The sequence below is a fragment of the Chiloscyllium plagiosum genome, chromosome 9 (assembly GCF_004010195.1).
Source record: "Chiloscyllium plagiosum isolate BGI_BamShark_2017 chromosome 9, ASM401019v2, whole genome shotgun sequence".
Lineage (NCBI taxonomy): Eukaryota > Metazoa > Chordata > Chondrichthyes > Orectolobiformes > Hemiscylliidae > Chiloscyllium > Chiloscyllium plagiosum.
In genome coordinates, this window is record NC_057718.1 from 55,751,096 (window position 1) to 55,764,459 (window position 13,364).

General features: G+C 40.0%; 1 protein-coding gene across 5 annotated transcripts in view; it reads left to right on the forward strand.

Annotated features, from left to right (window-relative positions):
• LOC122552872 (echinoderm microtubule-associated protein-like 6) overlaps positions 1 to 13,364 on the forward strand; it is a 525,254-nt gene that overhangs the window by 224,375 nt on the left and 287,515 nt on the right. For all 5 annotated transcript variants that reach the window (XM_043695963.1, XM_043695964.1, XM_043695965.1 and 2 more), the window contains exon 13: positions 11,079 to 11,197. In XM_043695963.1, the coding sequence (XP_043551898.1) occupies positions 11,079 to 11,197 (119 nt within the window). The remainder of the gene's footprint in view (positions 1 to 11,078; positions 11,198 to 13,364) is intronic.

A 13,364-nucleotide genomic window follows, 5' to 3' on the forward strand; every position in this document is an offset into this window, starting at 1 on the left:
CCTCCCTACCTATTATCTTAGCCTGCTTGGCACACCCTCCTCATTCCTGAAGAAGGGTTTATGCCAAAAACGTCGATTCTCCTGCTTCTTGGATGCTGCCTGACCTGCTGTGCTTTTCCAGCAACACATTTTTCAGCTCTGATCTCCAGCATCTGCAATCCTCACTTTCTCATGAACTGATTTTAGCCTCAACTTTAAATTCCAATATATCCTTGATAATCTTTCACCCCTTTGGTAATCCAGAATATTTCTATCTCTGCCTTAAAATTATTAAAAAATTCTGCATCCACTGCCTTTGAGGAAAAAAATTCTCAAGACTCTCAACCCTTTGAGCGAATATTTTTTTCCTCGTATCTGTCTTAAATGGGCAACCTCTTGTTTTTAAACTGTGGCTTTTAGTTTTAGATTTTCCCATGAGAAAATATTCATTTCACATTCATCTCGTCAAATCATCAGGATTTTACGTTTCAATTAAGTCACCTCTGACTCTTCTAACCTTCAAAAGATAGAGGCATAGCCTGTTTAGCCTTTCATTATAAGGCACTCCACTTATTCTAGATATAAATCTAGGTAAGTCCTCTCTGAACTGCTTCCAATGCATTGACATCCTTCCTGAAGTAACATGACCAGTATTATATGCAGTACTTCAGATGTGGTCTGTGTATAATGAAGCATAACCTCTCCACTCTTGAATTCAGTGATCCTCACAATAAAATAACATAGCCTTTATTTAGCTTCACTGATTACTTGCTGTACCTGTAGACTAACCTTCTGCAATTCATGCACTAGGACAATCAGATCTCTGTCTGCATTTTAGAGTTCTGCAATCTTTAAGCATTTAAATAATGTTGCTTTTTTATTTTTTCTCCCAAAATGGACAATTTTGCACTTTATTCTCCATTTCCCAGATCTTTGCCAACTCACTCAACCTATCTATATCCTTTTCTAGGCTCTTTATATCCTTGTCACAACTCACTTTCCTACTGATGTTTGTGTCATCAGCAAATTTAACTACCATATCTTCAGTCACTTCATCCAAATAATTTATATAGATTGTAAAAAGTTGATGCCCCCAGCACCAAGCCCTGCGGCACACCACTTGTGACATCCACCAACCTGAAAAGTACCCATTTATTCCTATCGTTTGTTTACTATCAGCCAGTCAATCTCCTATCTATGCCAAATTGTTACCCCCAAATCTATGAATTTTTACTTTCTACAAAAACCTTTGTGGTACCTTAAAATGCAGCCATGTTTCTGTAATGGTGGCTAGATCACACCATGAATCTTTATTTGGGACTTTAGTTGATCTACTTCTTCTGATCTTCACATACATTCAAGTAGAGAGACCTTAAACTTCTTCTTGACATCATTCTGCTCTCAGAAGATACTTGACATTCAGCTTTGTTACTAGAGTTTTATAATCTCCCTAACATCTATTTGACTTCCTGTAACTAACTTTACTGCCTTCCAATTTGTTTTGTCCCTCTGGTTCCAACTCCTAACAAACTAGTTGAAAATCAGCCTAACATCACGAGAAAATCTTCCTGCAAAAATATTAGTCCCACTCCCATTGAGGTGTAACATGTCCAGCTTGTATAAGTTCTCCATATTCAAGAATTGGTCCCAATTTTTCAAAAATCTGATGACTTTCTCCACCAGTTTCCAGCTAACTATTAGATCAATCAATTCTCCTGGTTAACTAAATTTTAAAAATTTCCTTTAAAGACTACTGGTTTTGGCCTGATTATGTCATTTTTGCTCTCTAATTAAACTTGAAAAAAGGTTTACTGTTTGAATGTCCACTTTGACACAAATTCCAGTTATGGCACTGTGTCTCTGTCTCACTCAGGTGAAATCTCCCTCACTCTGACCATGTGGCTCACAGTCAACAAAAAAGAAAAGTTTGTGAGGGCATATTGGTAGTGCAGGTGACAGTGAGTTATAAATAGAATCTCACAAATGTGCATGTATTGCTTCTTTCCATCTTCACCTGTCTAATCTAAATAAGAGTTAAGCTGCAGATGCTATCCATCTTTAATGCCTAGAACCCTACAGTGTTACACTTTTTACCAACATCCAGCGTGGCATAGCATCTTATCGTGAATGCGGAGCACCACATGTGGTAAAGTCTTCAAACACTTATAATGTTATCTTTCACTGACCAACAGAAAAAGTGAAGAAGATTCAAGCAAAAAGGTTGCATCTGTTCCTGGGAATAAATAGGGCTGCCTGTATTTCAAACAATATTAATTTACAGTTATTCATTATGGCCTTGAAGGGAGTCCAGAGGAGGATAACAAGAACGATCGCTGGGTTGAAGGGCCTGTCATATGAGGAGTAGGTGAAGATTCTAGCTGTGTACTCAATGGAGATTAAAAGGTTAGGGGAGGGGGTCGGGGGAGGGTAGGACGTGGGGGACGTCATTGAAACTTACATGATACTTGAGGCCTGGATAGAGTGAATGTGGAGAAGATGTTTCCACTATTTGGAGAGGCGAGGTCCTGAGAGCTTAGCCTCAGAGTGAAGGTATAACCCTTTAAAACTGAGAATTTATTCAACTAGAGGATAGAATGCTGTGGAGTCCTGGTCAATGTGTGTATTTAGGACCGAGATAGATAGGTTCCTGATTAGCAAAGGAGATTGGAATCATATCAGCCATGTTTGAATGGTGGAACAGACTTAATGGGCTACATGGCCTAATTCTGCTTCTATATCTTATGACCAACATTGTACACAAAAGCGTGTTGTCAAACACTTACAATACAAGATGAGACAATATCAGTTCTGCATCCTGGTGCAATCGATCTGACCTTGGATTGTCCTTGTGAATTATAGACAATAGGTGCAGGAGTAGGCCATTCTGCCCTTCGAGCCTGCACCACCATTCAATATGATCATGGCTGATCATCTTTAATCAGTATCCTGTTCCTGCCTTATCGCCATAACCCTTGATTCCACTATCCTTGAGAGGTCTATCCAACTCTTTCTTAAATGAATCCAGAGACTGGGCCTCCACTTCCCTCTGGGGCAGAGCATTCCACACAGCCACCACTCTCTGGGTGAAGAAGTTTCTCCTCATCTCTGTCCTAAATGGTCTACCCCGTATTTTTAAGCTGTGTCCTCAGGTTCGGTACTCACCCATCAGCGGAAACATGTTTCCTGCCTCCAGAGTATCCAATCCTTTAATAATCTTATATGTCTCAATCAGGTCCCCTCTCAGTCTTCTAAACTCAAGGGTACACAAGCCCAGTCGCTCCAGTCTTTCAGCATAAGGTAGTCCCGCCATTCCAGGAATTGACCTCGTGAACCTACGCTGCATTCCCTCAATAGCCAGAATGTCTCACCTCAAATTTGGAGACCAGAACTGCACACAGTACTCCAGGTGTGGTCTCACCAGGGCCCTGTACAGCTGCAGAAGGACCTCTTTGCTTCTATACTCAATCCCTCTTGTTATGAAGGCCAGCATGCTATTAGCCTTCTTCACTACCTGCATGCTTACCTTCATTGACTAGTGTACAAGAACACCCAGATCTCTCTGTACTGCCCCTTTACCTAAATTGATTCCACTTAGGTGGTAATCTGCCTTCCTGTTCTTGCCACCAAAGTGGATAAGGATCCATTTATCCACGTGAAAGTGCATCTGCCATGCATCTGAGCACTCACCTAACTTGTCCAGGTCACCCTGTAATCTCCTAAGACCCTCATCACATTTCACCCTGCCACCCAGCTGATGAAATTTGCGAATGTTATTGCTAATACCATCTTGTATATCCTGAAGATAGATTGTAAAAAGCTGCGGTCCCAGTACTGATCCGTGCGGTACCCCACTGGTCAGTGCCCGGCATTCCGAAATGGAGGGGTGGAGGAGTGTGGAAGGATGAGAGAATGCAGGCTGCGGCCCTATGAAGCAGGGGGAGGGCTTGCAGTTGGCCTGTGTGGGGATGTGGGAGACTACAGGAGCCTGGTGGGCAAGGGCTGGCTGAAAGGCAGCTGGAGGGACGGAGGGAGGGTCTATCGAACTCTGGAAAATAATCACCAACGCATCCATGATTTCTCGAGCCACCTCCTTCAGTACCCTGGGATGTAGACCATCAGGCCCCGGGGACTTATCAACCTTCAGACCTAACAGTCTCTCCAACACCAATTCCTGGCAAATATAAATTCCCTTAAGTACAGGTCTTTCAGCCACTGTTACCTCAGGGAGATTTGTGGTCCACAGGTGACATTTGTAAGGTGTTCTACTTCAAATTGAACACTGGTCTATTTGAAATGACCTCTAACATGGTCAAGATTGCTTGTGGACAGGATTTTTTCCCAACATTGTTAGTCACTACATGCATTTCATACAGGGCGGCACAGTGGCTCAGTGGTTAGCACTGCTGCCTCACAGCACCAGGGTCCCAGGTTCGATTCCAGCCTCAGGTGATTGTCTGTGTGGAGTTTGCACATTCTCCCTGTGTCTGCGTGGGTTTCCTCCAGGAGCTCCGGTTTCCTCCCACAGTACAAAGATGTGCAGGTCAGGTGAATTGGCCATGTTAAATTGCCCCATAGTGTTATGTCAATTAGTCAGAGGGAAATGGGTCTGGGTGGGTTACTCTTCGGAGGGTCGGTGTGGACTGGTTGGGCTGAAGGGCCTGTTTCCATGCTGTAAGGAATCTAATATGCTATAATTACAGATATTTTAAAACTGTATTGTGCAAGTGCCTGACTAATGGAATTGCTCCTTGAAAGGCCTCACATGGCTCACATCTGGAGCCACATTTTCAGACGGAAAAAACACTTAATCCAACTAATCCAGGTGTGTGGCAGTCATTTTTCATTTCCTTTGCGCATTCACGATTCTGATGAGGATGTGTTGCCCTTCACAGAGTTCATCATGGACTTAACCTATTAATCAAGATGACCCTCACTCACCGCCCAAACCTTAATGTTTCTTTCTAGCTTGCACTCCCTGTTGACTTGATCGGCTGTAAACTTCTACACATTCCCATCAATGTTTTCACTTAAGTCTTATCTGCAAATATTATCCCCTGAGGCCTTGGTCTATTGCTTAACTATGCTAACTGTTATGATGTAGTGTCCCCTCCAACCAGTCAGAGTCACAGTGGTGATGACCATTGATGGCTCAGCTTCTCCCAACTCCCCCAATGCACTATCATCTCCCACCCTTTATTAAAGTTGCCTCCAGCACAATTATTGTACCCTCTGCAATCTCAGCATGTTGCCTCTAATCCCACAATTGATTTACTAATTTGCCCACTATGCCAGTTGTCCATGATAATTCCCCCTTGACATTCAGTGAACAGACCTCCAGGACTGACGGTGGATCTGACCGACTTAAAATGACAACCCAATTGATAAGTGGTCAGACCCTAACCTGATCTCTGTGCAGCTCTCTGACAAATTTACCAACAATTTCTGGATTTGTTACACTGGGTCTGCAGGACTGACCATAGCCCAATGTAATGATGTGGAACCATTGATCACTCATGCAACTGACTAACTGAGTTCAAGCTCTGACTGAGACTCAACAATCTCCTTGACTGACTGTGACAGGACCCCTTGACTGACAATAGTCCCCATTGACTTGACTGAGGATTTGTCCCCTTATACTTTCAAATTTGGACATTTTGTTGAAACACATTCAGTGTGTTTGGCACATTTTTTAGGTGTGACATTGACATTTCACAGTGCTGTACAGCAAAATGTTTACTCCTTTGGCTGATCACTGCTGGCAAACATATCTGGCATCGCTCTGAAAGGCACAGCAGACATAAGTATGTGAAGCTGTGAGTCCTGAATGAGGTAGAAGTATGCAAAAAGGCATGGCAAGGTAATGATAGAGTGAGCATCCATAAGTTGCAAAGTAGGTCAGTGCTGAGATAATAAGCCAATAGCCTTGACGTGCAATAACCTGTTCTGATGTGTGAAATATGTGGTTGTACCTCTGTGTAAAGTGGCCTCACGCAGTATTGTAATGAAAGGTGATAGTGTGCTCCAAGGTGCAGTATTGACATGATGATCTGTGTTATAAGTGAGATGGAAATGTACTATGCTGATGTAGTAAGACTGCTTCCTCGGTTGAAGGATGCAGATGCTTTCTGCCTATGCAGCATACCCTGAAGTGGTAGGGTCTGCTGGCCAAGATAGAGGCCTAGACAATCAAGCATTAAACTGGAGCTGCCAGGACTTCACTCAGAGTCTCATATTGAGAATTGTCTCTGACTACCACCACCTGGTAAAATAGCAAACTATATATAAATGAAGCTAAATTAGGCAATGATAATGTGTCAGTGTAAGCAATTGGGTTCCTCCCTGCTCGGTAGTGAGATTCTCAACTCACCAGTAAAACTTTGGGAAGAAAATCAGACCTTTTCTCTCAATGTTCAGAATCTCATTTTTATGATTTTCCCAATTAACAAGCTGACTTCCCAGTTGAACGAATTGTTTCGGAACTGGGAAGATTTCTCACAAATCCAGATGATGTTGGTAGGTAACCTTAAACACAAAGCTTCTTCCAAAGCTCAGTCAAGTTTGTCTAGCAATTAAGACCATAAAAATAATATGCTATCTTTATTTTAAATGTTTTTTCAAAAATATTTTTTCAATCAACCTGTTCATAGATGCTGTTATTGTATAAATCTCTAGAGCAGGTGGAAATTGATCCAGAGGTAGCTACCACAGCATCACAAACATCACTTTGGCCTGCATTCTGCACAAAGTCAGTTGACTTTTATAAACATGTTGAGTTGCAACAATCATATAATAAATCTCTCTACAAGCCAGTGATATCTGAATCTTCCATTTTCTGATTTTCATAATCCATGAATATGTGATTCTAACAAAATAAGAAAGATTTCCCACCCTGACAAATTGCAGAAATCTGTGACCTGGCAGGATCTGGGTATCTGAGTCCGTGATTCCAAAAGGTTAACATGAAGATACAGCAACTAATTAGGAAAGTAACTCAAATATTAACATTTATTGCAAGGCAAATATAAAAATTGAAAGTTTATGCTTCAGCTATACAGGGCATGTTGTGGAGAAAATATAGAGAATCACCAGGAGACGCAGAGAGTTCTTCAAGAAGTAGGTCTTTTATTTGCAAACAAAAAAACTGTGACACAGAAAACAGATTCTCGAATGCCCACAAACCTCAGGGTTCGTGGATTTTTATATTTTTTAATCATGTTTCTGTTAGCTTATCAGCATGTCCAACTATATTAATCAAAGTACCTCACTCTAGCTACACAATAAACCAGTGATGTTAGTTCCCATTATCTCTTTAGTTGTACATTCTACTTAATGTTATTCTAATGTCATGGTTAGATATTTATTGCTAACTCTGCTACAATGATCTTCTATTCCAGACTAACCTGTCATGATAGATATTTAGCTATTCCATCTATTACAATAGCCTCCTGTCTCAAGCTGACTCTACTAACTATTAATTAGATATTTTAATGTCATGTCCCAAATATGTATTGTCCCAATCCTGTCATAATAACACCTAACAGAGAAACTTGCTTTATTACTTGTGTTATCTCATCTCACCATAGTGACCTTTCAGCCTTAACCTTACTCTGCTAATTGGTGTAAGAGCATTCCACTATTCTTATCCCATCCTGCCTTCCACAGATCACAGATTGCCAGTGGTCTTTGTGCTTTAACCCTTTCCATGCTTTCATGTTCTTTATTTTCCATATTTTCCCCTTTGAGACTTATTTGTCTCGCCTAGAGAAAGAAGACAATAAGCTCAGCCTCTCTTGTGCCCAATACAAACAATATAGGTCCCAACACGGATTAAATAATATTTGGAGTCTGAGACTTAAAGGGTTCTTCCTCCATTCCTGGGGTCCCTTGGGTCAAAAACCTGTCCTCCAATAACCAGAACAGGAAAGAAATCCCAAGATCCCTCACAATCTAGGACCTGTGCTTTCTTCAGAAGTATCATCGACGTCCCCACATGGACATGTTCCTTGCACCGTGGCGGTTGTTAGATCATAATAGTAGAGCGGTGGGGTTCTGTCAGAGGAGTAAGTACTTCCTGGGGTAGTTGAAATGACCACAAATTGCCGTGTAGTGACGCGAACTAAAAAGGACTTAATAAAAGGTAAAGCACAACAAAAGACGAAGGTGACAACAAGCAAAACCGCACCTACAATGTGACCAATCTTGACAAACCATGCTCCTCAAGACCCTAATATATTATTCAGCCAATCAAAAGCCTGATGACAAACCCCACATTGTCTTTTAGCTTGTGTCTTAGATTCTTTAGTTTTTCCATTGCTTTAGTAAAAGATCTCCCAGGGCTAGTGTTGTTAGGTATAAAGATACAGCAATGCTCCCCAAACATCACACAAACCCCACCTTTTCTGCCAGTATCCAATCTAAGGCCTGTCTGTTTTGCCATGTCATTTCAGTAGTAACATCCAATTGTTCTCCCAAGGCCACAAGGGCATTGTCAGTATAATTGATAAATCTCTGTTGGTTGTAATAAATGTAATTAATCCATTCAGCATTCTTACTAACCCCTATCACTGGGATGACAGCCTCCCAGCCTGAGGCAATCTCATTGTGGGCCCTCATTAGGAATACCTCTTGGCTGTCCTATGTTATCAATCTGAATCGTCGGATCAGGGACATACCGTCGCTTAGTTCGGCGCAAAGCTGACTGTGACATAGCATCAAGCTGCGTGAATGGCGATATAACTACCTCATGTAGGAATATTATACGGGCATAGCTGCCACTCCAGTCAGCAGGCAGCAACAGACAAATTAAAGAGAGACCATTGTTCGAAGTCTCATTTAATTTGTACTAGTATCGATTCCTGTACAAATTGCCTATTGTATCTGCCGCGTGAACACCAAGATAAACAAAACCAGATCTGTCAATTTTAAATGGTAAGTTATCTAGTGGGTATTTCCTGGCAGGCTTATTGATAGCAGATATCTCACTTTTGCTAAAATTCAGTTTATCTCCCGAAAGATTTTTAAACTGAAAGTGCATTGGGAACGGAGAGAGATATGTTGATACAAGTAGCAAAAGATCATCTGCATAGAGCAACCTTCAACTCCACACCATTTTTAATAATGCCAGAGAACGAAGGGTCTGTTTCCATGCTGTATGTCTCTATGACTTTATGACTCTGAAATCACGATGAGTCCGTAGAGCAATAGACAGATGTTCAATTACAATGGCAAACAGCAGTGGACTCAAAGGGCAACCTTGTCTAATGGAATGATAAAGGTGGAAATAATCAGAATTCATGTTATTGGTCTTAACAGAGGCCAGTGGTGATGCATAGAGTAGTTTGATCCAAGAAATAATTTTTTCCCCAAAGCCAAATTTCTCCATAGTAAAAAGAAGAAAATTCCATTCCACTCTGTCAAAGGCTTTTTCATCATCTAAAGATATCAAAACCTCAGGAAGAGTGGATGGGGAAGAAATGTAAACAATGTTAAATACCCGATTAAAAAAGGGTGCCTGTTGCGAATAAATCCAGTTTGATCCAAGGATATGATAGATGGATGGATGGTTTCCAAATGTTGGGCCAATAACTTTAACAATAATTTTAAATCGACATTTAGCAGAATTATCGGACGACATGAACCACACAATAAGGGATCTTTGTCTTTCTTTGAAAGCAAATAAATTAATGCCTGAGTTAACGTTTGAGGAAGAAAGCCAGCATTAAATGCTTCAACAAACACATCTACCAAAAGCAGAGACAGCTTTTTCCAAAATGTTTTATAAACCACGGCTGGAAAACATTGGCTCCAGGACTTTTACCGCTTTGTAGTGATCTAGCTACAGCCTCAAGTTCTATTGCTGCAATTGGTTGTTGTTAATCTTATCAAAAAAGGTATCAAAAGCAGAAGAACATCCAGATGAATAACGTGAAATATAAAATTCCTTAAAAGTCTTGTTGATTTCTAATGGGTCTGACATGACACTTGAATTAGCCTTAATTTGTGGGATTAATTGAGATGAGGACATTTGGTGCAACTGATGTGCCAACAATTTACTAGTTCTATGTCCTTGTTCATAAAATTTAGACCTAGAGTGAAGTAAAAGCGCGGTGGTGTATTGTGACATTACAACATCATACGCAGCCTGTAGGGATATGCATTGTTTATATACTTCTGAAGATTTAGAGATTGCATAAAGAGAGTCTAATTGAGACAGACCCCATTGTGCTAACCAGGCCAATTTCTCTTTCCTAAGTCTATTCTTATGTACACCATAAGAAATTATTTCATCCCTGATAATGCCTTCCCACAGCAAGGAAGCTGTAACATCTTGGATTTTGTTAATTTTTTTAAAAGTCTATCTGCTGAGAGACAACGTTAACAAAATCCTCCATTAAGAGTAAATGTGTATTGAGTTACAAAGGTTGGGTTTCCTAATCTATGCTACAAATCCACCATTGCAGAAAGGGGCAGAGATATGTTACATCATTGCTAGTTTTTACATCTTTGATCTTTCACAGGCCAGTAGAGGATTGACAACTACTCTGTCTGGCCATAATTTCCTTTGGATTTCCCAAGACAATTTTCAAGACAAGTTAAATCAGAATCTGCTAACCGCATTAAAATATACAAAATTTTCAACCTTCCTCCTGATGACAGGTTGACTGTTGCTCAAGTCTCTGGAGTGGTACCTAATCCACATCTTTCTGACTCAGAGTTGAGAATACTCCTGCTGAGCCAAGACTAATGTATACACTTTGATCTTTAATAGGCCGACATCATTGGCAACAGGTCTCATTGGGAGTTTTATATAAATGGCCTACAAACAGGACTGTAAGGTGGCTGTGATATTTCAGGGCTTGGACAGGAAGATTTCCAAGTACCTTTCATGTTTCACAGCCTACAAAATCAGTTACAGCAAGCTTATGAAGTTTTAAAAATGGTGAGCCCTCATAAAACAGATAATAGCACGATCTCAGCATGAATATCGATTGCTATCACTTGAAATTTTAGCCTCCTAAAGTGCTTAATACTTCATATAAATTTATTTTGAAAAGTTTGTTATGTAGGGTGGAAATGTAACATGTTGTTTTAACTTTTAGGTCTATAAAGAAGATCTACCTCAGCTCAAACAGCAAAGCAAAGAGAAAAAGCAAGCAGCAGCTTCTCTAAAAAGAGACAAAGCTCCTGAAGGAAGCTTGAAGTTACAGTTTGTCCATGGGTACTTTTATAAACATTTTTGTTCAACTTTATTTTTTGATGCATAACAAGTTTTGAAATGGTGTGACTGTTTGACATGCCACAGACAACCAACAAAATACAGCCAACCAGTGCATTGTTAAAATTTGTTCATGCGATCTGAGTTTGAGTGACAAGACAAGCATTTATTGCCCAATCTTAGTTGCCCTTAAGGAGATGATTGTGAGCCTGTGCAGTCAAACTGCAAATACCTTATCTGGGCCCTAAATCTTATTCAGATTAGGATTTCTCCCCATAATAGAGATAATTATCACATAACACCACTGTAGTCACTCATGAATTATAGATATTATCATAGATAGAGTACCTTCCACCACCCACAGTGATCTTAATCTCCACTGGAATTGTCCGATCTATTTCCTGCTAATCCTTTGGGTTTCAAAAGCTCTTTTTTTTTTCCCTTAGAGATAACCTTCAATCGCTACCTATATGCTCCAAAAAGATCCTTTTCTTTATAGTCATCATTAGGCATTCCATGGATAGACATATGTGGGATTATTTTCTAATCTCCAGTACTAGTTGCAGCAGTGGGATTGGAATACTCTATAGAGTGGAATTCTGGAATTATATTTTCTGCCCTATCAACTTCATATTGTAAAGACAGTGTCTTTTAATTTTTCTGTATTTTTGTTTGTGAACTGAAATAGGAAAACAGCTTTTTTTAAAAACCAAAGATTGTTGATGGATTATTGCAGTTTTAAAAGTAGATAACCTGAAACTCAATGTAAGCACCATTTACACAGCTGGTGATTCATTCAGAATTTGAAGTGTAGTTTGTGAATGATTTAGAGCCAAGGGTATCTACGAATGGAGACTCGTTTGCAACAAGTATCTGAATTATCTGTAGACTAGTGACCAATTATCAATGTCAAAGGCCTTCTGCCTGCCAACAACTGTGTGATTTGTTCTCAGGTAGCTGAACAGCTTGAAACTATGAACAAGATAGTGAAAAGGCATCAAACCTCTAACATCTCAGGAGCTCTCTCTGTTCTCTGCAGTAAAAGTCACTTAAAGCCTGAAGAAAACCAGTTTTTCTTTCCTTCAGCAGTTGCTGTAAGCTGTGACTTTCAATTAATAAGAGAACTTTAAGTATGACTAGCACACTATGCCTTTTGCAAATCAGTGAAGTCATGTGGGGAAGAAGTTTGAGAAGCAGTGTTCAGGTCAGCACAAGAACCATTTCAGCAAATCCTCTGAACAGAAAGCACTAAATTGCCTTTCCAGCTTTCCTCCTATACGTAACAATCATGTTTTGTGTGTGAGAGGTGGAATTTTATAAAGGGATTCGAGGGATCAGTATTTTTGTCCACTTTTGTCATTTACCATACATACTGATATAAAAGTCAAATTTTTTAGAGTTTTTTAAGGTTATGGGGTCAGCTATTACATGGATACTACTTTTGAAGGGCTCAAATTCATGCAACAGTCCAAAGTACTGTATTATAAGCAGAAGCCCAATTTATTTCTAAACGAATAAAGAAAGAAACACAGCAAATTCCAGTATTCCATGAGTGCTACAGGGGAACTGAGCTCAGCTGAGCTGCACACAAAGGGAGGTTGTCACCCTACTCTGACCTGATGAGTCTTAAACTTTGGTGTGAATTGTGCATCAAAACACATAATAGCACAAAAAATTAATTTCCTCGTCATAACACTTGAGTATAGGGTAATACCTTGACTCACAAATGTTAATCTGTTATCTGTGAAGAACTAGGGTCAACTTTTACATGAGAGACATGGAAAATTCCAGAGTTTTTGGCCAAAAATAGGGGATCAACTTTTACGAGATCCACTTTTACACGAGTGTCTACGGTATATAAAAGATTTGGATGAGAATATAGGAGGCATGGATAGTAAGTTTGCAGATGACACCAAAGTTGGTGGTATAGCGGATAGTGAAGAAGGTTTTCTAAGATTACAAAGAGATCTTGATCAGTTGGGTCAGTGGGCTGCGGAGTAGCAGATGGAGGTTAATTTGGATAAATGTAAGGTATTCCATTTTGGTAAAACAAACATTGGCAGGACCAATTAATGAGCCCTGGGTAGTGTTGTAGAAGAGAGACAGCTAGAGGTTTGGGTACATAAGTTTTTGAAATTTGCATCATAGGTACACAGGTTGATTAAGAAGG